Consider the following 25,464-nt stretch of genomic DNA (forward strand, 5'->3'; position numbering starts at 1 on the left):
TTAAGTTTCTTATTCAGGAGCTGAAACTAAAGCATGCAGGGTGTGTTGTTAAGAGGCCTCTGTATTCACTATAGACTACTTCATGAGTTGTGTGAGGATCAGTATGTTTAAGTTTAAGAGGGTTACAGGTGAGAGAGGTGGTGTGAGGTTGTTGTGTAAGCTTACTTTATTTTATCTTGAATCTATTCTAATTTATCATTTAGACAGTAAGAGCTTTCATTGTTGCACCAACTGGTTTCAGAGATCCCTTTTGGTGTGCCGCCCCTCAGTGCCTTTTTTAAATAATTATCTCCAATGAAATCTGAGCACCCACCGGTCACTGGAACAACCAGTACTACAGCAGAAGCAGTTGAATGTTTACCACTGATTTGAAACTTAATATGATTAAAGATAATAAGCTAAAACAATAAAGAATACTATACCTGATAAATTACAAATTCATCACATTTTATTTAGAAGGTGTGTCCAGACACATAAATACGCAACAAACTACTCACATCATTTACTACATACTACTATATTTTTAGGTATTGTAGCTATTTCCACTTTTGCCACTTTATATTTTAACTGCACTACATTTCAGAGGGAAATATTACTTTTGCTTCCCTATATTTCACAGCTGTAGTTACTGTTTGCAGGATGTTCTTGACTAAATAATCAGATAATATACAAAGTAGTTAAAAATGGCTTCAACTCACCAACCACAACATTAAATAAATGCTTACATGTTAATGTGTAAGTAATAATAATCCAATATATTATTAATAGGCTATACTCTGTCTAAGGGCATGAAGTATGTTTGATGCCTGAGCCTATAAGAATTATTGCTGTCAATATTTTTGTACTCTTACTTAACTTTGCAGGACTTTTATAGGCTTTCTGAATTACAAGAATATTTCTTCCACCACTGATCAAACCATTTTCGAGTAAAACCCCAAGTTGAAGATAATGATTATGAGAAGTTCTACGGTTTTCTCCACAGTATTAATGAACAACGAAGTGCTGCCTGATAAGGAGACCAAACCTATTTATCTATTGAAGCAGCACGGTGCGATTACACTTCTCCCAAATCCATTCAAAAACTCTCAAAGAGCCACAGAAGAGCTGCACAAGAGGAATCTACCACGAAAACTTTTCATTGGTCGCCTCAAACTAAAGTCCCGCCCCTATTGTTGAATACCTATAACTGATTGGTCCACATCCACCTGAGCCACGCCCACATCTTTCTAACGTCACACGGCCGCTGGAACTCCTCTAAAGTAGCGATGGTGTTGTGGTTTTGCACGCCGCCGACACCTCTCTGAGTGTTGTCCCGTACAGGAGACCGACTTAGGAGGGAGGTGGAGGCGTTGAGCTCACCACGCATGGAGTTGAGCTCGGACCGGGTGGTGGCAACGCTGGAGATGTCGCAGATCAAAAGCAAAGACGACGAGCCTTTTGATGGAGACGGTGACTACGAGAGCTTGCCACCTCATGTCTCAGTGACGACCCACATGACAGCCGGAGCCGTGGCTGGCATACTGGAGCACACGGTGATGTACCCCGTGGACTCTGTCAAGGTAACGCAGGAGCTCGCATGGCAGCAGATGTCACTTGTTTTGCCACCACGGCTCATTCACTAACTAGCAAACAGGGCACCGCTAACTGCACAGGACAGCTTTGCTGTGAGTTGCTAACGAAGGTTAGCTGTGAAATGTTCATGCTGCACATCCCTAGTTAGCCTCAGTGTTAGCTAAGTCAAGCACGACAAGGCTGCTTGCTACAAGTAGACTGAACTAACTGGTTGAACAGGCTAGCAGTAAATTAAATCGTTGAGAAAACACTTTGTTAGGTTAACCAAAACACGCAGTAACAGTTTTACTACATTTTTTTTCGCGTCTTTCTCGTAATAACTATTAACTTTGCTAACGTAGCCAGCGTACTGAGCACCCAGTGTAACCTTTTAGTCACATTTTAGCAAGGTTAAGGTTTAACAAAGTCCGTGTCATTTTCAAAGTGAGCTCGTTTTTACTGTGTGTAATGTTTCTGTGGTATCCCAGGGTTTTCCCTCAGCCTCAGGTTTTGTTTTATCCCACATGGTGAAACGAAAGTGGGATAAGTGAAGGTCAAGTACCTGGTTGCTTGAGTGTAAAATATGTCAAAGTGACTTGAAATGTGAAACTAGACGTATTACGACAATGTTTACTCCACCCTAAAGGTTAAACTGTGTAAACAATGTTGGTAAACTATGTAGGGAAGTTACAAAGTGTACTTTTGTGTCCACTTGTAGATGTGTTGACCAATTAAAGAAGGTTAGGTTTCAGTGGACGACTATTACTTTAAATGTCTAATATTACAAGATTTAAATTGTCTCTTGTTTATTAACTAGTGTGATCAGTTGCTATATTTATTAGATAACTTTCAACTGTAATGTCATTGCCAACACAATTCAGTGTAGCCTCTAACCAGATACAACAAACAGTAGCCAACAGAAATAAGTAAATGTAATTCAGATTTCAGTCTATTACTGAGGATCTCTTTCTTCCTTCTTCAAACGTTACACGGTTCCTAAATATTTTTAGGAGGTAGGGAAATATTGAGCACACTATAATCTCTCACATGAGCGTCTGACGTGTTCACTAAAACTTGCTATAAAAATATTGCACATCAGGTTTCTGTAGCAAAGATAGAGTCACCTTTTTAAACACACAAGATGAACAAGCAGTCATTAAAAAAATGGTTTAAAAGCATTCATATATTCTTAATTCAGGCTCACGTCACTGAGGGGATGCTCTGGAGTTAAGTGGCTGTCGTAGAGGTACAGACGATTTGTTCATTTAAAAGTGTTGGAGCAGTCTCGGTAATACAAACTCTTGGCAGGGATCACAGAGTTGATCAGAGGAACACATTCTGACTCCAGCACTTTGTGCGACGTTGGCAAATCAAAAAACAAATTTGTTCACTAATTAATTTAAAGCCAGTGTTTTAGTAAATACATGAAATGATTGGCTAGCTTTAAGCATGTTGAAATTGGATTTTGTCTGCGAAGCAATTTGCAAACTGTTTGTTTGATTGTGAACTTTGGCCGTGCAATCCTCCTCTTCTGCTCAGCTATTGTTTTCTAACAATGTAGTGTTGTTTTGATGGTTTGGCTCGCGGCTCTACCTTAACAATAATCTTGATGTGGTACAGATTAGCATAACATTAACATAGTGCAAGAAAATAATGTCATTATATCCTCTTTGCTTCAGTGTCCAAGTGTTGACATTTTTCCACATAAACCTCTGTTACACAAACCAATGTTGCCATTTCCTCTTGAGGTTTCACAAGCACCTTCCAGCTGTAGATGCGGTTCCCATTCAGTTTGATCAGTACAAAGAACCTGTTTTGAAATTACAGAAATCTAAAATGATGAAAGACTGATTCATGGTTTATATTTAATCTTATGTATTACATCAGAGACATTCATTTTCCTGTTAAATAAATAGGAGTCTCTGTTTGATGAAATAAGGAATTGGTGTCTCACATCAAGCTTGAGAAGAGCTTAGGAAAATATGTGGGGGTTTTTTAAGACTCTGCGTGTTTATTTCAACTTTCCGAGTTCACTGGCTGGTGGTAACAATACTCTGAACCTGTCAACTGTTACTGGATGTTTCAACCTCCCAGTAAAGAACAAGGCACTGCTAAGACTCTGGGAGTAGTCTGTGTTAAGGCAAAGGGGTGGATCTTATCGGCGTTCTGCACATTTGGAATCAGCTTTACGCAGTAAAGGGTGTGTGTATGCAGTTGTTCTTCTGCAGTGTTGATTAGTAAAACCGCCACAGAGCCAGAATTGCAGATAAATTAGAAAGATCGGACACCCCTGTAAAGAAGTAGATGGGACTTCTGTTTTTTTAAATATCTTACATGATTTTGTTGCCCTTATTTGGGCAGTGATGCTTTTATGTAGACAACTCTCATGTTTAATTTCTATTATTAGCTGTTTCACATTATGAATACTGTAAAGAGTGCAAATATTTATCTTTATTTTGAGTCATGAAGTAAAACAACACATTCTGTTTTGATGATGATCCAATCTGCACGCTTGTTTTGCAGTTAGTTCTTCAAACAAGCAGGATTAATAGTTTTTCACTACATTTCATCTTCTATTACAACAGCTCCTTAAAGTTTCACATTAATCCACAGATCTCCTTAATACTTAAATGTTTTGAGCAAAGCATTGTGAGTAATTCAACCTTTACTGCTCCATTTTTTTGTATTGCTGTTTTAACATAACATCATCATGGTCTTCATGATCTTAAATTGCATTACAAAAAGTAGACTTTTATTTTTGAATAGGACACTCAAGATACCTGTTGCATTTGACACACATGACATCCCACTTTGTGGCATTGTAATCATGAATATATCAATAATGATGTATGATTGAAAATTAACTTAATTAATTTGTTCTCTGATGTTTAGTTTCAATGCTAGATGCCACATGCCTGCTACCTTCCAGCTCTCCAGCTTTCACATCCTTTCTCATACCAACAAGTTGTGTTGTCTGTTTTAAAACTACAATCCATAATCTAAACCTAGTTTGAGATGTGTAAGCATTACAGTAACTTAACCATTTATTCATTTCTAAAAAAGTCCTTTAATTTTGAGGGCTAAACTTCAAGAATTAGACTTTTGATTACTGAAGACATTCATACATACAGTTCTAAGTTGGGTCTCGTGCATGAGATGCCTTAGATGTCTTTTTTATCATCAGGCATTCAGAAAGTTATGACTAAAAAGAGCACAATCCTGGGATGCTGTGTGAGCCGTTGGTGGGTTGCTATGTACCCAGAATATTTTATGCTTCAGATTACCTATAGAGCAAACTATTTATATTATTATGTAGTTAACTAGTTTCATTCATTAGTTGACCTGAATATGAAAATAATCACACTTTTGCCTCTGACTTCAGCAGAACAATTTGATTCGCAGTGCATATTTTTAGACACACAAACATAAAACGTAAACTGTGCTAACAAGTTCTGTGTGCCCCAAGTTCCCAAAACTGTATCAAACGGAAATGTAATTGATATTTAATTGTTAAGCTAGAGGAAGGAAACACATGGGGACATGCTGAGGAAGACAGACTGGGCCTATCTCCCGAACCAGCCCCAGATCTCTTTGCAAATAAAAACATGCTTTGTGGTGTCCAGATAACTTGGCATGGTGGAGTAAAACAAAGAGCTGCCACAGCCTCCCACACCAGCCTTTGGAGAGACACACATCACTCAGTCAGGACCTCAGTGCTGCCAAGTACACTTACTGTCAGAACAATGTGACAGCATTACAGGGAACAATACATCAAGAAATCATGATTTGGCCTACACCATGTGCCCACTTAAAGCCGCTCAGAGTCACATTAATGGCCTCATGCAGAGCCCTAGCTTTGACATTTGGAAACTGTAAATGTTAATGTATCTAACCATACTGGAGCAAATAATAAAGAATGGTTTAAATATATGTCTTTTTTTTTTTTTTTTTTTTCAGACAAGGATGCAGAGCCTACAGCCTGACCCAAATGCACAGTACAGGGGTGTGTATGAAGCTCTGAAAAGGATCATCCAAACAGAAGGGATCTTCAGGCCACTGAGGGGCCTCAACATCACCATGTTGGGAGCAGGGCCCGCACATGCGCTCTACTTCGCCTGCTATGAACGGGTCAAACGCTCACTAAGTGACGTCATTCAGAGTGGAGGCAACAGCCACGTAGCCAATGGTACCAGTTCCCACGTCTCCACACACATCGCTGATATTGTCACACTAACTGCTCTCACACTGGGCTAAGCAATATGGCCCGGAGGGGTGTAGTTAGGATAAGTCATTTTGATGCCATATCCTGTTTACAATGGCTAGGATAAAACAATATTCCAAATATGAAAAATTCTGGGATGTATCGGTACAGACCAGTGTGTTTTACCGGGAAAAAATGGGAATTCACCCCAACTAATATTTAAAATAATATCTATAACCAATCAATTTGATGTTAAAATTCTTTTCAACACAGTCATTGATTTAGACTTAACAACATCTGTTTATGTTTTAACAGGTATTGCAGGTAGTGTGGCCACTGTTCTCCATGATGCTGTCATGAACCCAGCTGAAGGTAAGAAAAATATGGCAAGGCCTTAAAGTTGAGGATATTTTAAGTATTAGTATTAGTAAGTATTATTTGCGTGTCCAATGCCTGATATACCGTATAGATCCATTGTTGTCCAAACAATTAATCAGAAACGTCAGTGAGCCATGTCATTGCACTGGGTGACATGTTCATTACTATGTACAGGGGTACTGTACTTTATTTTGAGTCAATCACACATACATCGCCCTGTTGCAGTAAATACTCACTAGAGTAACAAATGTGGATTAATCTGCACCGGAAAATAGGCCACAGAAAAGTCACTGTTTACTCCTATTTGAGTGAAGTTGCTAAAAACACCTAAAGATTTGAAAATGATCTATTAAGATGATCCTATTAAGAACTAATGGAGTTGGAGTTGGTTAACATGGACAAACAGGTCACACAGATAAACTAATGCATTGTTGGTTTTGATCTTTTCATGGGACGGTAACACAAATACAGAATGATCAGAGTCATATCCTTTAAACAGCAGATGTTAACACTTTACTTGGACTGTCCCTGTCAGCACAATATAATTAATGAAATATTTTGGCCATCTCTTTTTGTTTCACACACTTTGTCTGTTCTTTCTTCAAGTATAATCATAATTATTATCATTAACAATGCTCTGGATTGCCTGTTAACACATTTTGAAACCTACTGAAAACATAACATTTTTGGAGGATCTATTGGCAGAAATGGAATATAATATGCATAACTAAGCTTTTATTAGTGGATAATCACCTGAAAATAAGATTTGTTATGTTCTTGTTACCTTAGAATGAGCCTTTTATATCTACAGATGCAACGGGTCACCTTCCATAGAGGCCGCCATGTTGAATTGTCCTGTTTCTACAGTAGCCCAGAAAGAACAAACCGAACATTGGCTCTAAATAGGGATGTTTGCGTTGTTTCACAGCCACCGTACTTTCTCCTGCTTGGAAGTTAAGGGGAAGGTAAAGTGAGGGAGTTACAATCTGTAACCGCACTTTTAAAAGCCTGTTCTCTGCCATGTTACACTAAGTGGAAAGTATAAAATGGTATAGAATCCACATAAAGGTATGCGATAAAACATGCTAACAACTTGTTTCCTTCCATGTCTCAGTGATAAAGCAGAGGATGCAAATGTACAACTCGCCATATCGAGGACTTTGGGACTGTGTTCAAACAGTAACGCGTACTGAGGGTATGGGAGCCTTCTACCGCAGCTACAGCACACAGCTGACCATGAACATCCCCTTCCAGGCTGTTCACTTCATCACCTACGAGCTGATGCAGGAACAGTTGAACCCCCACAGACATTACCACCCTGGCAGCCACATAGTGTCAGGAGCAGCAGCAGGAGCCATTTCCGCAGCAATAACCACTCCACTTGACGTTTGTAAAACTCTGCTCAACACACAAGAGAATGTAGCACTCAACTCCATGAACATCAGCGGCCACTTAACAGGAATGGCTAATGCTTTCAGGACAGTGTACCGGCTTGGTGGTCTAGCGGCCTTCTTCAAAGGGGTCCAAGCTCGGGTTATATACCAGATGCCCTCCACTGCCATTGCCTGGTCAGTGTACGAGTTCTTCAAGTACTTCCTGACCAAGCAGCAGCTGGAATCAGAGGCAGGACCTCGACCAGTGTAATGGAAAGTGTGTTGGAGCAAGCCACACCTAGACTGAAACTGAAGAAAGGAGGCTCATACCTGAGCTCACTGTGTGCTGTTTGAGGAAATGGCACAAGTAATTGTCTCACAGGGAAGTGGAGGAGTGGAGGAGTGGCTGAGAATGGCACTCCCTCTTGTTCACGTACCTGAGGTTATGTGTTTTTAAATGAAGATGATGTTGCACAACCAGGATATGCAACAGACCTGATTATTCTTAAAAGGACAGATACACGTAGAAGAGTTAAATAGTCATCTTCTTCCTCCTCCACTCCACATACACATCAACCACAACTCTCCAAACCCTACTATATGTGGGGAGCGTATAATTAAGTTGTCTTGAATGGTGTTTATAGTTCGTAATATTGGAACTTTTTATTTATTTTGTTAACTTTTCGAGGCTTGTATTTTATGGATGCAGAAGAAACACAATGCTGTTTGTTTGTTTTATTTCATTGTGTATTTTTTTTTTTAAATACCCATTATAACACATTCCTTATTTTCACTCCACGGCGAACGGAACAGCTTTCCAAGTGCCTCACAAATATTAAATGTTGCTTCACTTTTTTTCCTTTTGCCCTCTTGAGAAAATATTTATTTTCATATTTGGTCCAAGTTCTAGCAAACTGAAATTATTATTATCTCTGCACCAATTGGTCAAATGGCAGTCTGCAGCAGTTTTTATTTGTTGTTACAGTTTTATGCTTTGAATGCAAAATACCATGTTTTTTTTCCCTTGAGAGAGCCTCTTTATCTCTCAGTATCAAGTTGTGTAGGCCGTTACGGTCCAGTTAGTTACAATGTTTAAGCGCATTATTACAGTGCTCCCTGAATCACGCACAATGATTTTAAAGAATCATGCCTGTTGCAGAAGGAAGGCAGCTTTGTTTATATATTTTCAAAAACATGAATCTATATTTTGAGGGTGACTATTTCTGAGAAACTTCATTATGCAGGTCCAAAGGTGGATCAGATAAGGCTGTGACCTGAGATGGTGGCCATATCTGAACCTTCATGTGCATTTGTACGGTGTGATGTTTAGCTTTCGAGTGGCCTTTTTTGTTAATGTGTGTCATATTGACCTTGAACCTAAAGGTTGTAGGTTATATATATATATATATATATATATATATATATATATATATAATGTTCACTTGACTGAAATGTTAGGTGCGGGCTTTCTGTGATGCAAAATGTAACGTCATAACTTGAAACTGACCAATGGCCTTGGACACTCTTTGTTACCGTGAGACCAGTAAAAGCCTGATCAAAGCAGCTGCTAAGCAGGCAGTGTTATTTCTTTTATTTTCACTCGTCCTGTTGTAGTTACACATTTCCTGTGTACTCACTGCTCTCTCCAGCTTCTTAACTATTTTCCATTCAGTAGTCAAGACATTCCTCCAGATATTGATGTAATCCAACTAGCCGCCAGATTTATTTGTTTTTAATTATGGAGTTTTTTTTTTTTTTTCCTTCTTTTTTCCTTCCTTTGGTAAAGTTCATAGAGTTCGTCAGATTCCAGTGGTCTCACGAAGCCTTAAGCAACGGATTCATTATGCTTGTGCAGTAGGGTAATTGTTAATATACCAAAGACATGCATTGTATTCTATGCATCTTACTTTTAACCTGTTAATTATGATGCTATTTGATTTGCTGTGAATTGTGTCATTCCACCTTTTTGCCCCCACAGTTTGCACTCGTTAATTTGCCTAATCACTTGAATTCTTCAGTATCTCTCATTTAGCTCTAGAGGCTGTATGGGTTTGGAGCTCTATGGCGTCAGAAAAGTTTAATTTGTGCCTCCAAAAAGTTTCATTGACTACTAAAGTACCCGAGCAAAAGCAGTTAAAAGTGGAAAATGTATGTTTATTGTGAATATTTTGGAAAATGAAATCGTAAGCTATATTTTATTTACTTATGAGTCGGTTTAGACTGTATAAACTAATTATATTGAATGCAATATGGATTTCACTTGGATAGTGTTTTGTCAGCTTAAATATAAAAGTGGCATAATTAATATAGTTTTATTCTAATGTGAATCTAATCACAGTTAGGTTAGTCTATTGCCTGCATTGTGTTAGTTTCTTCACTTGGATCCACTGACAAAGCTCCACTCCTCTGATTTTAACTTTAATGGACATAATTCAATTCATAACAGTGAATCATAACTCAACAACATCTGTGTCCAAGTACTTTTAAAGTGTCAAAATAATGTGTCTAATAGATGATTACATTGTAAGGAGGAGACAGGAGTGCTGATATTCTATGTGGAGATTTCCATGATGTAAATATTTTAATGCTATTTACGCACAAATGTTTGAAATCGGAGTTGGGATGCGTTGTTGTTGAGTGCCATCTCCAGAACAGAATGCTTGGAGGTTTGACCATGCAAATATGAAATGATTGTGATGATGCTGCTACAGTATGTAACACTGGAGCGGAAATAAACATGCAAGTGACAAACGCTGTGTTTTTCTTTTGTTTCTGAACTAAATTAATATTTGTTATAATGCTGATATTCTTTCAGCAGTAAAATACAAAAATACAACCACCAAGAGTTTTATGGGGGAGTGTATGGGGTTTTAATTTGAAGTTACCCCCATTCCAGTGCAGCTGTGTCATATTTCTACCTTATAAGGAAGATTAGGCAACACTGTATCTAACTGCTGTTGAGATAAATTAATTTGAGTTACAAAGAAATGACAGTTGGGATCAGTGCTACCAGTTGTAAAAGCCTTAAGGAAAGTGCACACAACACAATTATTTTAAAGGTAAAATAATAAGGAATATTTGAGTCACAGCCCCATTAATCCACAGAATACACTATTAAAGAGGTTAGATGCATACTTGTATTTGTGTGGTCTATAATAAACACATACTTAAATAACACATTTTTTTCCTCATACTGGCCATTGCTGCATCACCTATTCACCCTCTATCTGACACACTCACATTTTCCTTAAGGACCCCCTCTTCAGAAATCCAGTCTACTCGGACTGGTCGCTCTTCCTGAGCCGGCACTACCCACCATGTAGATTCAATAGATTTCAGTAGGCAGGACTGGACTGTCACCAAGCCCGGTGGTTCCCAACCTATTTCCTTAAGGGACTCTTTTTCTATCATTGAACTATAAACTAGTGACCCCTGACTAAGTGACATATTTAATGGACATTTGAGATTAGATTCAATGGTATAAAAATAACAGTACAGAACAACTGATAAACTGTACAATGAAGTGAGTTTGTGAAACGAGTGATTTAGATGAATTTCCTGTGAATATTGCGTCAGAGTTGAGTTGTCCTGATATTTTAAAATGTTCAAATGTATGTAGTATGTTCACAAATACTTAACTGGCTTCTTTTTTGATAAATTCACTGTTTTCTTTTCCCTGATGCTTTGCCATTGTTCTGTTTGCTCTTTGGTTGTTCTGTCTACTTTTCTAATGCAGAGAGGAAAGGCTCTGTGAATATACCCAATGTTCATGTCTTTCAAGTTTAAATCTTAAATAATAATCTAAAATTAAAATATATAAAATAATAACAATTTAATTTACTTTTCTTCACAGAAATGAATGAAATGCAGAGCTATAGGCCTACAATGTATATTTTGTAAGTGTTTTTACACCCCTTAAAATCATAAAAGCCTTGTGACCCCCCCATGAAGCCTTTGCAAAACAATAGTGGGGGTCCCGACTCCCAGGCTGGGAACCACTGACTGAACTTATAGGTGGTGCCTGTTGCTATGTGAAACTAGTTCAGATGGAAACTGTTCACACTAAGACATGAGGGTTATCCAGTTACAGTACTGGGACACACACCTATATAAAGATTTTTGTGCTTTTTCGGTGCTGTGAGCGCAAAGCCAAAATCCATTCAGTTAAGTTGAGGCAGACATCACATAGACCAATGTCTCAAAACCAGAACCACCAACATAGCTTAGAACCAGTGGTATTAGTAGTAGGAGAAAATATATCTATTTGAAATTAGTGTGGAGCAAGTTTAAAGTATGTACCCTGCAGGATTTAAACAGTTCCAATAGAGGGCGGTATAGTCTCATTTAAAGGTTGTCATCACAGACACATGGCATCAATCCTGAAGGCAGAGCTGTCACTGTGTTAGGATCCACCACCCAACACTTAGGTACTGTTGGGTCTCTGTAGATCATTTTAAAAGGAGTATGGGATAGACTATCAATAAACAAATCAATGACATTCTGAGTCTCTGTATTCATCTCTGTGATCATTGAATTAATATGTCTCACCTGGATTCCCCTCAAGTTTCCCCTATATACTGTGCATTTATACTGTGAACAAAATAACAAAAACAACTTACTTTACAACAACACTCCAGACTGCCCTTCAAAAGTCAGCAAATAGCTCAATCAGCTCTCAGTGTTTGAAAAGGCTGCTTTTTTTTATTCTACATGGACATGAATACATTTAGACCGCAAATGCTCCTCCTCAGGTAAAGGTCAGTGTGTGAGCTCACCTGTTTGATATACATAGATCCACTGCAAATTGGTAAATTTGAGGACAATATGCCCAATCATGCAATTACTGGGAGTGGACACATAACACCAATGTGACTGTCACAACAACACTGCATTATAAGTATGGGATGCATACATCCTTTATTTGTTTTGCGTGCCCTCATATTGTAATGTAGTAATTATAAAGTTTTGTCCTTGAGTTTTATTTATTCCACTGTTTATATAAAGATAAATACTGCATCTCAATTGTGTGTCCTGCACACAATAGAGTATGTAATGACAGAAAAACAAGATTTTTTATTGAGATGCAGACAGTGCAGAGCTTTATTCCAAACCAACGTGCCTCGGGACACGTACACTTGTTCTGTAACATCGCTGTCCCTGATGTGTTTAGTTTTCGCCCTTGTCCATGAGTAGGTTGTTTATCTGAAGCACACAATGAATGCCCCTCAGCCCATGTCCTCTGTCCTTGTCATAATCACCTGAATCTGCAGTAAACTGTCCCACTTCATATCTACTTTATATCTTTATCCCATGGATAAGAATGCTGGAAAATTACTCTTCTTTCTTTGTCTGACTGTCTTCCCCGTTTCCTTCTCTCTCTCTCTCTCTCTCTCTCTCTCTCTCTCTCTCTCTCTCTCTCTCTCTCTCTCTCTCCCCACACACACACACACACACACACACACAATCAATGTTAACCATCGGGTGAGTTGGATGCAGCAGTGTATCTGCTGATGGGAGAAGAAAGGCAGCTGCTCTACTGGTACCGTAACATGAGGGATCCAGTTACACCGTCCGAGGAAGTTTATGAGTGTTCCCATGTGAAAAGATCAGGGCTGTTTTAAACCTCCTTATCAACTCCAACAAGTTTGTCAGACAGTCACGGCATATTGGAGCACTGACAAAGGCTGTCTTTGTGGTCGGGGTTTGGTTTTCGCCTCATCTGTTATGAAGATCTGCTTGTTTTTCCAAGCATCATTGGCCACCTTGAAGAGCACGTCGACGGCTCCACGACCACACTGCATCTTACAATCAGATCCCTAAATATATAGACAAAGAAGATAAACTCTTGAGACTCAACGTTGTGTTTCTTGGCATTTAAACCTGCTTTATTTCCATATCCCAGAAAATCTGTAGCTATGTAGCCATGCACTGGCAAAATCTATGATCCAAGTACATAGAGGAGGAGATAAGGCAGTAATGTTATAAACTCCTCCTCGCTGCTTTTCATCATTTACTTGCCAAATCCAGTTAATCCAGGTGGTGCAGAGACAGATTTAGAGTCACCCCGCCTCCCCTGAACCTGAGGAATGAAAGAGAAAGAAACAGACAAGAGGATGTTGTTTTTAAGTCTTCTGCATTTGTGAATTAATGCACCGTGTCTTTTCAAGCCTGCAGAGGTGCAGGTATTACAATGGCAAGTGTGGAAAATAATAGTTCTTTTAACCTTCAGCTTCACCCTTCAATGAGCTCCTTTATCTGATGAGCGTAGTCATATGCAGCCTGAGACTCTGAGAGAGGGTGCCGTCAAAACAGATGCTATCTACCCTCTTCTTGTCTAATTACCTGTTTACTCCAAGGGCCTACAATGAATGGTGCTGTTGATAAGAAATCACTTTAGTTTGAGGAAATCATTAAGATTTAAGATTCGCGTTTGATATATATATATTTTTTTACATTCTTTTTACATTCTATGATATACCACATTGTGTTCAACTTGCTCTGTGTTGTATAAGTTGATATTTAAAAGTATTTATAACTGAAATGATGCTTGTTTGAATGGTACGGTACGATTTTTGCTCATATCAATCTCTAGATTCAACAATTGAGATTTTAATAGTTAGACAAATGATCAACATTCGAAGAAATTCAATGTATTTCCCAGAAAGGATTAAGAAAAATAAGATGATATGATAGTCTTTTGACACACTTGTCTTTAGGTATGACTCAGAGAGGTTACTGGCGTGAGAGCTCTCAAGTCTGCCTTTATCAATTCCATCAGTCCTCTGCTCACACTTTGGTTATGTTACTACAAACTTAACCTTCTTAAATATGTAAAGCCCTAAATCCTGCATGCCATCTTATCAGCACTGTCAGGCAGCGTACTGATTCAGCCCAGCATGCCAACCTGAATGACGTTGCTTGTCAGGCCACATTGTTGGTATTCACCTTTTATATAAATAGGTCAAAGTTACTCTGGAGTGTGAAAAAGTAGATGACTTCAAATGAATGTTTGAATTATTTTTTTTCAGACAACTCAGGAATGACAGTGCAGGAGAGGTTTCCTTTTTCATTTTAGGAAGTGTTCAAATCTCTTGTGGAAATATTTTACACCCTCATGTTTGCTCAAAGAGGCATACTTGGCAGTTGGGTGTTAGTTAGGGATTAAGAGATTCACTGCATATATGCTGGTTATACTGTGAAGGAGTGAAATGTCTTGTTAGAATAAGGCCCCCATCTTGCAATACTTTGTATGTAAAATATATGAAATATTGAAAATATATATTTTTTTCTTTGGGATTTTCTACAAGATCCAAACAAAGGCTGAAATTCATGATTCCATTAAGTCAATCTGGGTTTTGTTCCATACATTTTACAATCAAGTCAGTTTGAAATGTTCTGATGTTATTTTTTTCCTCCCCGATACTGATTCCAATACTTGAACTTTATAGAGTACCGATCAGATACATTACGCTCCAGTCTGACCTCTGACCCTTTGCTGCATGTCATCCCCTCTCTCTCTACCCCCTTTCCTGTCTGTCTTCAAGGCTAATAAATCACATGGTATCGGATCAATCCACAGACACCGCAGATACCCAATATCACATTTGAGGCAGTATCGAGGGATTTCCAAAGGTATTGGTATCGGAACCATATAGTTTTTAGTGTAAAAATGATATAAGAAAATTGGATACATACATCTCTGCTTGGTTCATCCACTGAAGCTGTGAACACTGCACATGGTGTAGTCATGGTGTACAAATGATTTGTACATGGCAATGCACATTCCAACATCTAGTTAAGTGGATTTTTATACAGTCCAGTATCACAAATCACAATTCACCCCTACTCAATGGGTTTTACAAGCTGTACAGTTAGGACACTCTCTGTCCTTAGATCTTTGATTTGTACAAGAAAAAACTCCCCCCCCCAAAAGACTTTTAACAGGGAAAAAGCAGAAGAAACCTCAAGAAGAGCCACAGAGGAGGGATCCCTCTCCTAGGATGCACAAGCAAGCAATTGATATTGTGTGTACAGAATAGAACCAGAAAATTTGCAGTATATAGAAATTATGATGACAAAATATAGATATATGTAGATTGCAAAACATAAGTAAAGAGTGTGGATTGAGGAGGACGTATAACCTCAGCCACATGATCTCCCCTCCACCATGGAGACCTGGAAAAAGCACAGGTTGCACAACATAGACGAGGCAATGAGTAGTATAGTGGTGAAATAACATACAAGTACTTTAATCTGATACACACCCTTGTCCTTTACCTGAAAATGGCAATACTGCCAGAATGCAGCATGTCAATGGTATTTAACTCAGAAAAATCTTCCATGGAAAGTAGAAACACAGCAGTTTTGAAGCAGATGAGTTATGTGGAGGAGTCTCTAACCACATAGCAGCAGCATGTGAAAATCAAATTCTAGATGACTGTAACTACTGTAAGCAGATACACACAACAGCAGCCAGGTCACAATGAAGCCCCATTGCACCTGAAGGGCACGACCTCACCTGCAGGGCAACATACTTACTATACAGGAGGCGATGTGATAACAAAAGGAGACGACATCTATATTTAAAGCATGGACAGTCAGTACACTCAAAGATAACATACCTGTGTCATACCATGGACATACACTGTCTCATACTGTCACACAGCTGCAGATACTTGATAGACTTCCTTTACGCTAAAGGCTAAATGCAACTGCCAATGGACCACATTATACAGGTTGCTCCAAAAGTAGAGATCCAATGGATACAGTAAACCCAGAAATACAGAGATATAATTATAACATCTGCATTACAAACGGCAACTCTGATAACCACATAGTTTGCTTACCCTCTGGATTCACTTTCTTCCATCTCCCATTCAAAATATAATTTGAAAAAATCTGTACATGTAAATCATTCTTTTGGTTCACAAAAAGTTCTTGTATATAATTCATAAAATGTGTGTAATTTTCAAGGAAAAACACCTCTGGCCAATGAGCCTTTCACTACAATTTGAAGTGGCATTCCAATTTCTTATTCCCATGATCGTCTCCTCTTACTTTCTCTATGCCCCACAGTGGTAATAATGTTAACAAACAGGTTTTGTTACAATAATAATCACACTCATTTGTGACGGCATTTTCAGATTAAACTGACTTTAAAAAAGATGCACTTAAACCAGTTTTATGACCATCTGGAGGTTATGATGTTGAAGTGGATATTCTCTTTTGGTCTTGCAGTGCATTACTGCATGCTGTATCCTTATTTATACTCTATTTTTATTTTTGGATTATTTTTCTCTGTTGTATCCTATTATTTTTCAGTCATCCAGTTTTCCCATTTGGGTGAAGTTTTGTCTAAAACACTATGATCTATAACTTCTCTTTGAACTCTGTTTACAATTTAGTTATTTTAAATTAAATTCCCCAAGATGTTTCATGCAGTAGTTTTCCTCATGATGTCACCTCAAGAAAGTTGAAGAGAAGTTTATCTCCATGTTTTCATCATGTCAGGGGCTCTTTAAAGGAATCAGATCTCATTCTTTGGCCCACATTTACAATATCACCCTCATCTCTGTCTAGTTTTATCTTCTTACAGAATGTAGTTTTACTGTATCACCAGAGTTTAACTCCACATAGATAGTTTAAATGTCTCCAGTATATAACTAGGGTCAGTATTGCAGTGTTATCTGTTAACTATACTTCACAGTTAACAACAACTAATTGTCACATACAAGGGTTGTTCTATATAAAACAAACAAACAAACAGTTGATATACTCGTATTAACATTTAAAAATGAATGAAATGTAATGTGATTTATGTATTTTTAACAGTATCAGACTGTATTTAAATGTATCAACATTCATTTATTAATGAATTAATCAACAGTGCTTCAGTGATAAAATGTTTCATTGTGCAACATCAGTGTATTTTATCTTGAGGCATGAGAACAATTACAGGATGTATTCATGAACAAAATTATTTCTGATCATACACTGGTGATGAGTTCAAAATCAACGTCAAATAACAAATAATTAACTTTGATAGTGAACATAGAGCCTAAATATCAGGGATACTAAACATAGGTTTATGATTATAAATCATAGTTTCATACATCATTTCAGTTTCACCATAACGCTGGCCCCCAGGGGCCACTGTAGTCCCACAGGTAGGGTCTGTACTGGTAAGCTTTGCAGAAGGAGTTTATTAGTGATGATCGGACCAAATCTCCTCTCAGGCCCAGTCCCTCTGCTTTGTACACGTCCTTACAGAACTCTGATGTCTGCTGCTTTCGTTTTGTCTTGTACCTCCGGTTCTGAAACCAGATTTTCACTTGGGTCTCAGTGAGTCTTAAGGTGCTGGCCAGGTGAGCCCTCTCTGGGGCGGAGAGGTATTTCTGGTGGTTAAATTTCTTCTCCAGTTCAAGCACTTGGAAGTGTGTAAACGCAGCTCTGGAGCGCTTCTGTTTCCCTGTGGAGGAATAACTGCTGGACTCTGAGATGCTGGGACAGGATGTGTCCAGAGACTCTGTGAAATACAGATGAGATTGGCTCAGTAAGGGAGAAAACTACTCAGTAATGGTCAGAATGGTGTAAAGGCTGTAAAGTGGTAGTCATGATGGATCATCATAAGATAAACAACTATGACTATGAATAAAAATACTCTCAGAAAAATTATTTTTCCCCTTAAAACTATTTTTATTTATTTTATTTTATCATTTTTTTATCACAACTTCTCATGATACAAACCTACAATTTATCTCAAAAACATTTATTCTATCTTCTAAAACAATATTCAAATCAGTGCACAGAATTTATTTGGTTATCTTTCCATCACATTGTTGTTATTAACAGCCTGCAGGAACTCACCTGTGTGCACTCCAAACGCTGTCTCCTGAGGGCAGAGTTGCTCTGACAGCATTTCAGATTCTTCATTCCACTGTGAACATCTCTCTATCTTCTCTGAACAGCATTTGCCATTAAATCCTGAGCTGTCCTTAATGGAGAGAATGTCCTCTATGAGGAAGGAAGTCAGAGGTTTGACTGTGTCAGACATTTCCATCCAGTAATCCACAAATCTGAGGCCTCTCAGTGCCAGCGGGCTACAGCGGGAGACGTGGTTGAAGCAGTGTTTCTCCTAACATGCTCACACAGGCTGAATTTATACAAGAGCAGGGGCGGGTTTACTCTGACTGCATCGACAAGTGAAAGAGGCGGGCCAAGTACAGTCAACTATCTGCTTCTACCTTCAGTAACTTTCATTTGTTTGCCTCTTCAGATCAACTTGATGAAGATTTATGAGATCAAACATAAAACAAACAAAAAAACACACTCACATTTTATGAAAATGTACAATTTATATACTATAGACTGCACATGCCTTTACAATATATGTACATTTACATAAGATTTCATACTATACACAACATGAATCTAGTACAGTCTAATACGACAGCTCTCCTTCATGAAGGTTGTAATGTTCAGTTTTTGTTATTTTAGAGATGTGTAGACTCAAATTTAGGGTCACATTGGAGGCTGTAGTTTGAATTGCATTACCTTATACTGACAAAAATGAAGTTTAATCATTCTGTGTAATGCATTATAGAGAGTTATAATATTAAGTATCTCTCTCTCTCTCTCTCTCTCTCTCTCTCTCTCTCTCTCTCTCTCTATATATATATATATATATATATATATATTATATAAATGAGATGGACAAAAATAGAAACTGCATTGAATTATAATGATAATATAATTAAATATATGAGTAGCATATTGTAGTTTAATTGCATATTTTGTACACTGTATGAATTATTCACACAAAATCTGGACTAAATGGACATACAAAATGAGATAATAAACTAGTAGTAGATAGGCAAACAATGTAAGTTCATATAGAAAGTACTTCCCCTGCTCTAGACACAATACAAGTCCAGACAGAAACAATATCAGAGTGTATAAGGGATTCTCTCTCAAATTATATGTCATAGTAGTTAAATGGATTTATGTCTTGAGCTTCAGGCCCCCATCAGCTCGGTGTAGTAACCCTGTTGTCTGCAGCTATAGGGAGACAGCAGTAGAAGGGAGGAGGGGGTCAGAGTGGGTGGTCATACCTACTGGAGCACTAATGACTTCGACACATTTAGGCCGGCTCCTGAACGGACACAGTCATTGCTTGGTGGCTGTTTATTTGTTGTTCTCTGTGGTTCAGCCTGACTTTCTCCAAAGGATGAGACGTTTACTAGCACTGTCTGTGCTCCTCTGGGAGTTCATGCTTCATTTGGAAATGCGTGAATGTAGGTATGATAAACATGATCCTCTCTATGCCCCCTGGCCTTGCTGACTCCTCCAGCTTCCTTGGCACCAACCACACACTGAGAAGTCACCAACACCACCATGTCACATTGATGGGTGCTTGCATTATCGCTGCTTTAATTTAATCAAAGGGCAACAATTACACCTTCTGCTATCACATGTTGATTAATGTTAAATCCTGTGTGTGCAGTATGAACCTATATTTAAAGCCACACCGAGTGATGCAAAGTTGAGCCTGTTCTGCTCTGTGTTGTGATCATTTATAAAAGCCATCTGTTTTAAATGTACTGCGTTTCCTCTTAAGCATTAGCTGCTGTCTTGTCAACACAGTATTAAGATCATCAGTATGATACGTTTCACCTTGAATTCTTTGTCTGCGACCGTCTGTCTGCAAAAGTATGTTGAACTGTAAGCACAGAAAGCTTTTATCCCTTTGTCTAGACACACAGTTCTTAAAGCCCTTATGTTTATTTTTGGATCATACAGTACTGAATATGGACTAAAATATAGAAAGAGGACTTTCAATTAGAAGCACAATTCAATTTTAGCAAATTTCAGACTTTACAGAAAATTCTGAGGTTAATTTCAAGTATTGATCATTTCAAAAATACATCACACACATGTTTGGTTGTCATCTAAACCATACTCACTTGGACGAATAAGAAAACACGTGCACTCAGTTCAATGATAAGACTGTAAACAAAGGCTCTATCAACCATGCTGTCACCATCTGCCCTTATTCTGAAACAATCCACATGATTGCTCTGAGTTGAAAGCATTTCCTTTCTATCTATTGTGTCCTGAGCATTCATTGCACAGATACTTGGCTGCATAGTTCTGCATCAGATGTGACACAATAGAACCTTTGACCTTTTAGCCCGGGAAGGCATTTGTCTTCCCCAGTACATGCAATGTGGTGACAGTGCTTTCTTTGAGACACCGAAAGTTGTTGTGCCATCAATCTTCCGCCGTTTTCCTGCTATTTCTTTGTCTGAGATGACGAGCAGTGAGACTTTGTTGTAACTGTAGACTTGTATCATCAGTGTTGTATACTGCAACCTACACCTGTGTTATTGCACAAGTTCTTCACTCCGTGTATTGTATGACAAAACAAATATCTCATCAGATTGAACAGGTCAATTTGAGATTAACAGACAGATCTCAAATGTCTAGTCTCCCCTTTCACTCCTGCCCAGTGTGCATTTCCTTTCTCAAACCAAAAATTAATCTGAAGAAAAAGACCTGTTTATATGGAAGGTTTAACCAAATTCATCCTGTGAGCAGTTTATTTTTGGTTTGTATTTAGTGAACATTAAATGGTTCTTAATGATAATTATACTGATTCACACTCTTTCTTTGAAGGAAAAACTGTAGGTGTATATTTTGTTGTTGTATTACAATACTCTCATTAACTTTGGTTTGGTAATTTGGTGTATTATTCAAGAAAATACAACCTATTTGTGTGATATCATGTTGGCATAAATGAGTATTATGTCACGTGAGAAATGAAATGTCTTCCACTAGAGGGAGCCTTAAAGCCACACATCCACTCCCCACAGGGTAACAAAGCCAGCAGCCACTTCAAGCTACAGGAACAACCACACAATGAGCTATTTTACCAAAGGATTACTCAGATGAGAGTCTGATTATGCACTGTCAATAGTTACCTAGCCACACAATTGTTACAGGGTGGATCCTGACTTTGTGAATCATCTCAGCACCGATCATAAACACCAGATTGTCATACTGGCTTTTGAAGGTTATTACATAGTCAGAGCTGATGTAACTACAGCATGAGTTCAAACCTTTTTAAGTAAACCATAATGGGTCTTTCACTGATGGCCAGACTCACGTCATCCTCTATTTAAACTGACCCTCATCACAACAGTGTAATCAAGCATCTTTATTTAGGGATTCATCTTTCATTCATATGTATCTTTGTGTCTCTATCTCTATCTCTGCATCTCTCTTTCTCTGTCTCTGTCTGTCTGTCTCTCTAAATTATGTTCAATTCAATTTAATATGCTTTATTGAAGTGTACCATAGACAGTGTTGCATTAGGAAATGAGAATAAAAAGAAAGGGTTCAGAAAATCAAGAAATATAAGAAATCTCTCTTTCTCTATCTCTAGCACATACACATACACACAGAGCAGCATAACAGACCAAATCCTCAAATTGTATTTAAAATTCACACAATAAAACTAAAACTATTGCACAGAAGCGCAGTTATTTCCACAAAAATTGAATAAATCTTTTCATTTCTTTTACTAATTTCTGCACATTTGTTTTCAAAAATATTATCAATTTTAGGTCTTCCTTATTTCTGCATTTAAAACCGTGGATTTTGCAGAACACACCCACCATTAACAAAACTGCTGCAGTCTCTTCTTTTTCTATGACACACACACACACACACACACACACACACACGAAGGGATTATCTGATCTCTTGAAGTGTCTCTGGTCTCCTCTCTGTCTGCAGCTTCATCCTTATCTGTGCAGAGATGCTCCTTCCCTCTCTCCTCCCAGAGGTGTTTCTCCTCCTCAGGCCCTTTTGCTCAGTGTCCATTAAAAGTTATTTATATATATATTTTTTTCTTTTGCACAATTCATTCATTTATTCTTTGAACGCTGGAGTTTGTGCACCGCATGAGCCACGCAACAGAGATATACTTAATAATAATATCTTAATAATTTTGAAAGATCAGGTTTGTGGGACTTCTTAAAGCTTGTTTTAAAGCTTTTGATGTGATATCTTTAATCCCTCCACTGTGGATTTAACACCATTTTTGAATAAGCTGCTTTATATATCTCTTTCAGGTGCTGGACAACACGTTAAACAACCAATCAACAGCATCTAATGAAATGGAACTGAGAAATATTTGTTTTGCAGTGCAAGTGAAGTCAGTATCTGTTGCTCATAGGCTGGTGACAGGTCAGACTGGAACTGTTTCCCGTTTGATTGAAAGTTTGAAAAAGTTAAAGAGCCACTCTGTCTGCGGGTTTGTTTACTAAGCAAAGCTCCGGGACAGGACAAGCTCTCCAGCCTTATCAGCGGATTTGTGAATGGGACAATAATGAGCTCAGTTTGATAGAGCAGCCCTTTCAGGTCAGATGTCACTTCACCCATTAGCTTTTTGATGGCTCTCTTTGATAAACTGCAGAGACGACAGCTTCATAACCAATCACCGAAGGGTTTCTAATCAGGTATGTTGGCTTTAATTGGATGCTAAGAGGAACATTACACATTTGAACTGGGAGAAATGGATCGAAATGTCAAAAGTCAAAAAGAGTTATTTAGTTTAGTTATTAGTCTTAGTCATTATGAGGACATTAATGACATTTAAAAGCTTTCAAAGTATTTGTAACATTGGTATTAGGATGAAAACACATAAATAAAAATATAATAACTGTCACAAAAAGAAAAGGATTTAATATTAACCCAGGGACAAAAATGTGTAAGCATGTAAATGTATTTCGACAAATTAAATATCAAAAGCTTTTTCTAACCCATATTACATTTTACATTTAAAAATCTGAATCTGATGCTATTTAAAGTGTGAAATATATGTTTAATCGTACAACAATAATAAAGGACAATAGAACGTGTTAACAAAGAAGCTGATTTTTAATTTGCCAACATGAGAGAACTGGCAACAGACACAAAATGTTCCATAAAAAAATGTGACATACTGAAATATTTGATAGCTTTCTACCATACAGGCCATTTTCTATCACCAGCCTTTGACACCCTGTAATGAAGCCTGGAAATGTCCGTGGTTGAAGGGCCCCTCGCTGTTAACGTGGTAATTAGACATACTGGCTGAAGGCGACACACTGTGATAACTGCAGCCATACACACTGCCGTTTCCATATCCAAACACGGGATTATAATGTCCAAGAGTCACATTATACGGTGCTGAGTGTGAACTTGAGCTGCAGAGCTTCCCGTCCCGCACCAGCACCGGCACCGCCACCCTCCTCGGTGCAGGTGGATACCCCGCCAGCTCCAGAGACTTGTCCTGCCTTTGGCGCTTGCATTTGTACCTCCTGTTCTGAAACCAGATTTTGACCTGTGTGGAGGTGAGTTTGAGGATGTGGGCCAGTTGCTCTCTCTCCGGGGCGGACAGGTAGCGCTGCTGCCTGAAGCGCCTCTCCAGCTCGGACACTTGGGACTGGGAGAAGAGGACCCGGGGCTTCCTGCGCTGCCTGGGTCTGCTTTTTGAGTCCTTGCCACAGTCAGGTGAACTGTGAAGACCGCTTATTTCTGAAAACATCAGAAAAGAAAGCTCAAACTTTATAAACTTCGGCTTCTAAATTTTAAATCTGTAAAATATTTGGCTTAAAAAAAATTTATTTTACACATTTAAAATACACACATGAAATAGGGAAACTTAAAATACTTAAAATTGAAAACCTGTTGATGGAGGTAGATGTCATTTGTTTCTATTTACCAGCATTTTCTCCAACAAAGTTAAATCTGTGATTTTATTTTCGGTTCTTATATAGCCTACTTTTATATAGCATTGCATTATTTCTGCAATATATTTACACATTAAACATTGAATTTAACATTAAAAAGAATAACAACATAACTTCAACTAACTTATAGTTCTGCCACTATTTTGAAAAACAAAATTAAATAAAGCAAATATGAAAAAGAACAAAAAGCACTGAATAGAATAATCTGAGTTGGAGTTAGTTAATAAAAGTTTATTTGATTATTTTAAAGTTTTGAAGACGACATTGTTTAAGACTAAATTTAAACCGTTTACAGTTTGCTACACTTCCCCTGAGTTCAAATGTTAATAAAGACAATTGCAGAAGAAAGAGCATGTGCTCCCCTTCTCATTAAACTGTGTTAACGTATAATGATTTTAATAATTGATCCCAGTGACCAAATAATAATAATTTGTCTTGATCTGATTGTCTGCCTCTTCTTATTGATCACGTTTGGATGATGGGTGGTAAAATATTGCAAATACATCGCCTACCCCGTGTATTTGTCTTTATTGAAAATAAATTCTTGTTAATAATTATTGTTCTGTTTTTCAAATTGACAGATTTTAAGAAAAGGGGGAGATGTGGCAGGTGGTGGTGTTTAACGCGCTCTAGGCCCCATTCCGTCTGTCGGCCTAAACGTAACCAACTATCTGCAGAGTGTAAATACATGGAACTGGCTGAATATCATGTAAGTGTGATCTCACCTTGTTCATTTATCTCGTCTTCGGCTGCTGAGTTGTGAGTATCGAGCTTCTCCTGCATCCCAGAGACGTACGGCTCCGGCTGGCACTCATAAATGTCCCTGCTCCGGGACGCACCGTGTACGTGCCGATAATGCATCGGGACAACTTGATCAGTCATCAAGAACTCGTGTTCAAAGTCATGGTGGTGCTCCAGCTTTAAAATATCCTTCACTGAAAAAGGCGTCGTGCTCGTTAAACTGGGATCCATCCCCGCCTTTTCCATTTGCCTGTAAAGTGATTTGGATCTTTCTTTTACGCGCTGTGCTCGAGCTGCTGGTGATGCTGCCGGACGTTTCTCTTAACTGGCTGACGAGTGAGGCCCTGGGAAGATTTTAATCATTCAAGAGTCCAGCTAAAGAGCAAGGTATAGATATATCTGTCACCCCTCACCAGAGACACTG

General features: G+C 38.3%; 3 protein-coding genes across 3 annotated transcripts; 1 reads left to right on the top strand and 2 right to left on the bottom strand.

Annotated features, from left to right (window-relative positions):
• Window positions 1-1,250: 1,250 nt before the first annotated feature.
• Window positions 1,251-10,254, top strand: slc25a37 (solute carrier family 25 member 37). Its single transcript, XM_051422665.1, has 4 exons — window positions 1,251-1,559; window positions 5,509-5,737; window positions 6,068-6,124; window positions 7,245-10,254. Exons 1-4 carry the CDS (start codon window positions 1,365-1,367, stop codon window positions 7,772-7,774), a joined length of 1,011 nt encoding a protein of 336 aa, XP_051278625.1. The 5' UTR covers window positions 1,251-1,364; the 3' UTR covers window positions 7,775-10,254.
• A 7,092-nt stretch (window positions 10,255-17,346) lies between these two features.
• nkx3-1 (NK3 homeobox 1) lies at window positions 17,347-18,629 on the bottom strand. Its single transcript, XM_051422673.1, has 2 exons — window positions 18,370-18,629; window positions 17,347-18,028 (listed from the first exon to the last, which is right to left on the bottom strand). The coding sequence occupies exons 1-2, from the start codon at window positions 18,560-18,562 to the stop codon at window positions 17,628-17,630; spliced, it is 594 nt and encodes a 197-aa protein (XP_051278633.1). The 5' UTR covers window positions 18,563-18,629; the 3' UTR covers window positions 17,347-17,627.
• Window positions 18,630-23,230: 4,601 nt separating this feature from the next.
• Window positions 23,231-25,438, bottom strand: nkx2.7 (NK2 transcription factor related 7). Its single transcript, XM_051422671.1, has 2 exons — window positions 25,025-25,438; window positions 23,231-24,084 (listed from the first exon to the last, which is right to left on the bottom strand). Exons 1-2 carry the CDS (start codon window positions 25,284-25,286, stop codon window positions 23,552-23,554), a joined length of 795 nt encoding a protein of 264 aa, XP_051278631.1. The 5' UTR covers window positions 25,287-25,438; the 3' UTR covers window positions 23,231-23,551.
• Window positions 25,439-25,464: the final 26 nt, after the last annotated feature.

Source organism: Dicentrarchus labrax, unplaced genomic scaffold (genome assembly GCF_905237075.1).
Source record: "Dicentrarchus labrax unplaced genomic scaffold, dlabrax2021, whole genome shotgun sequence".
Classification (NCBI taxonomy): Eukaryota; Metazoa; Chordata; class Actinopteri; family Moronidae; genus Dicentrarchus; species Dicentrarchus labrax.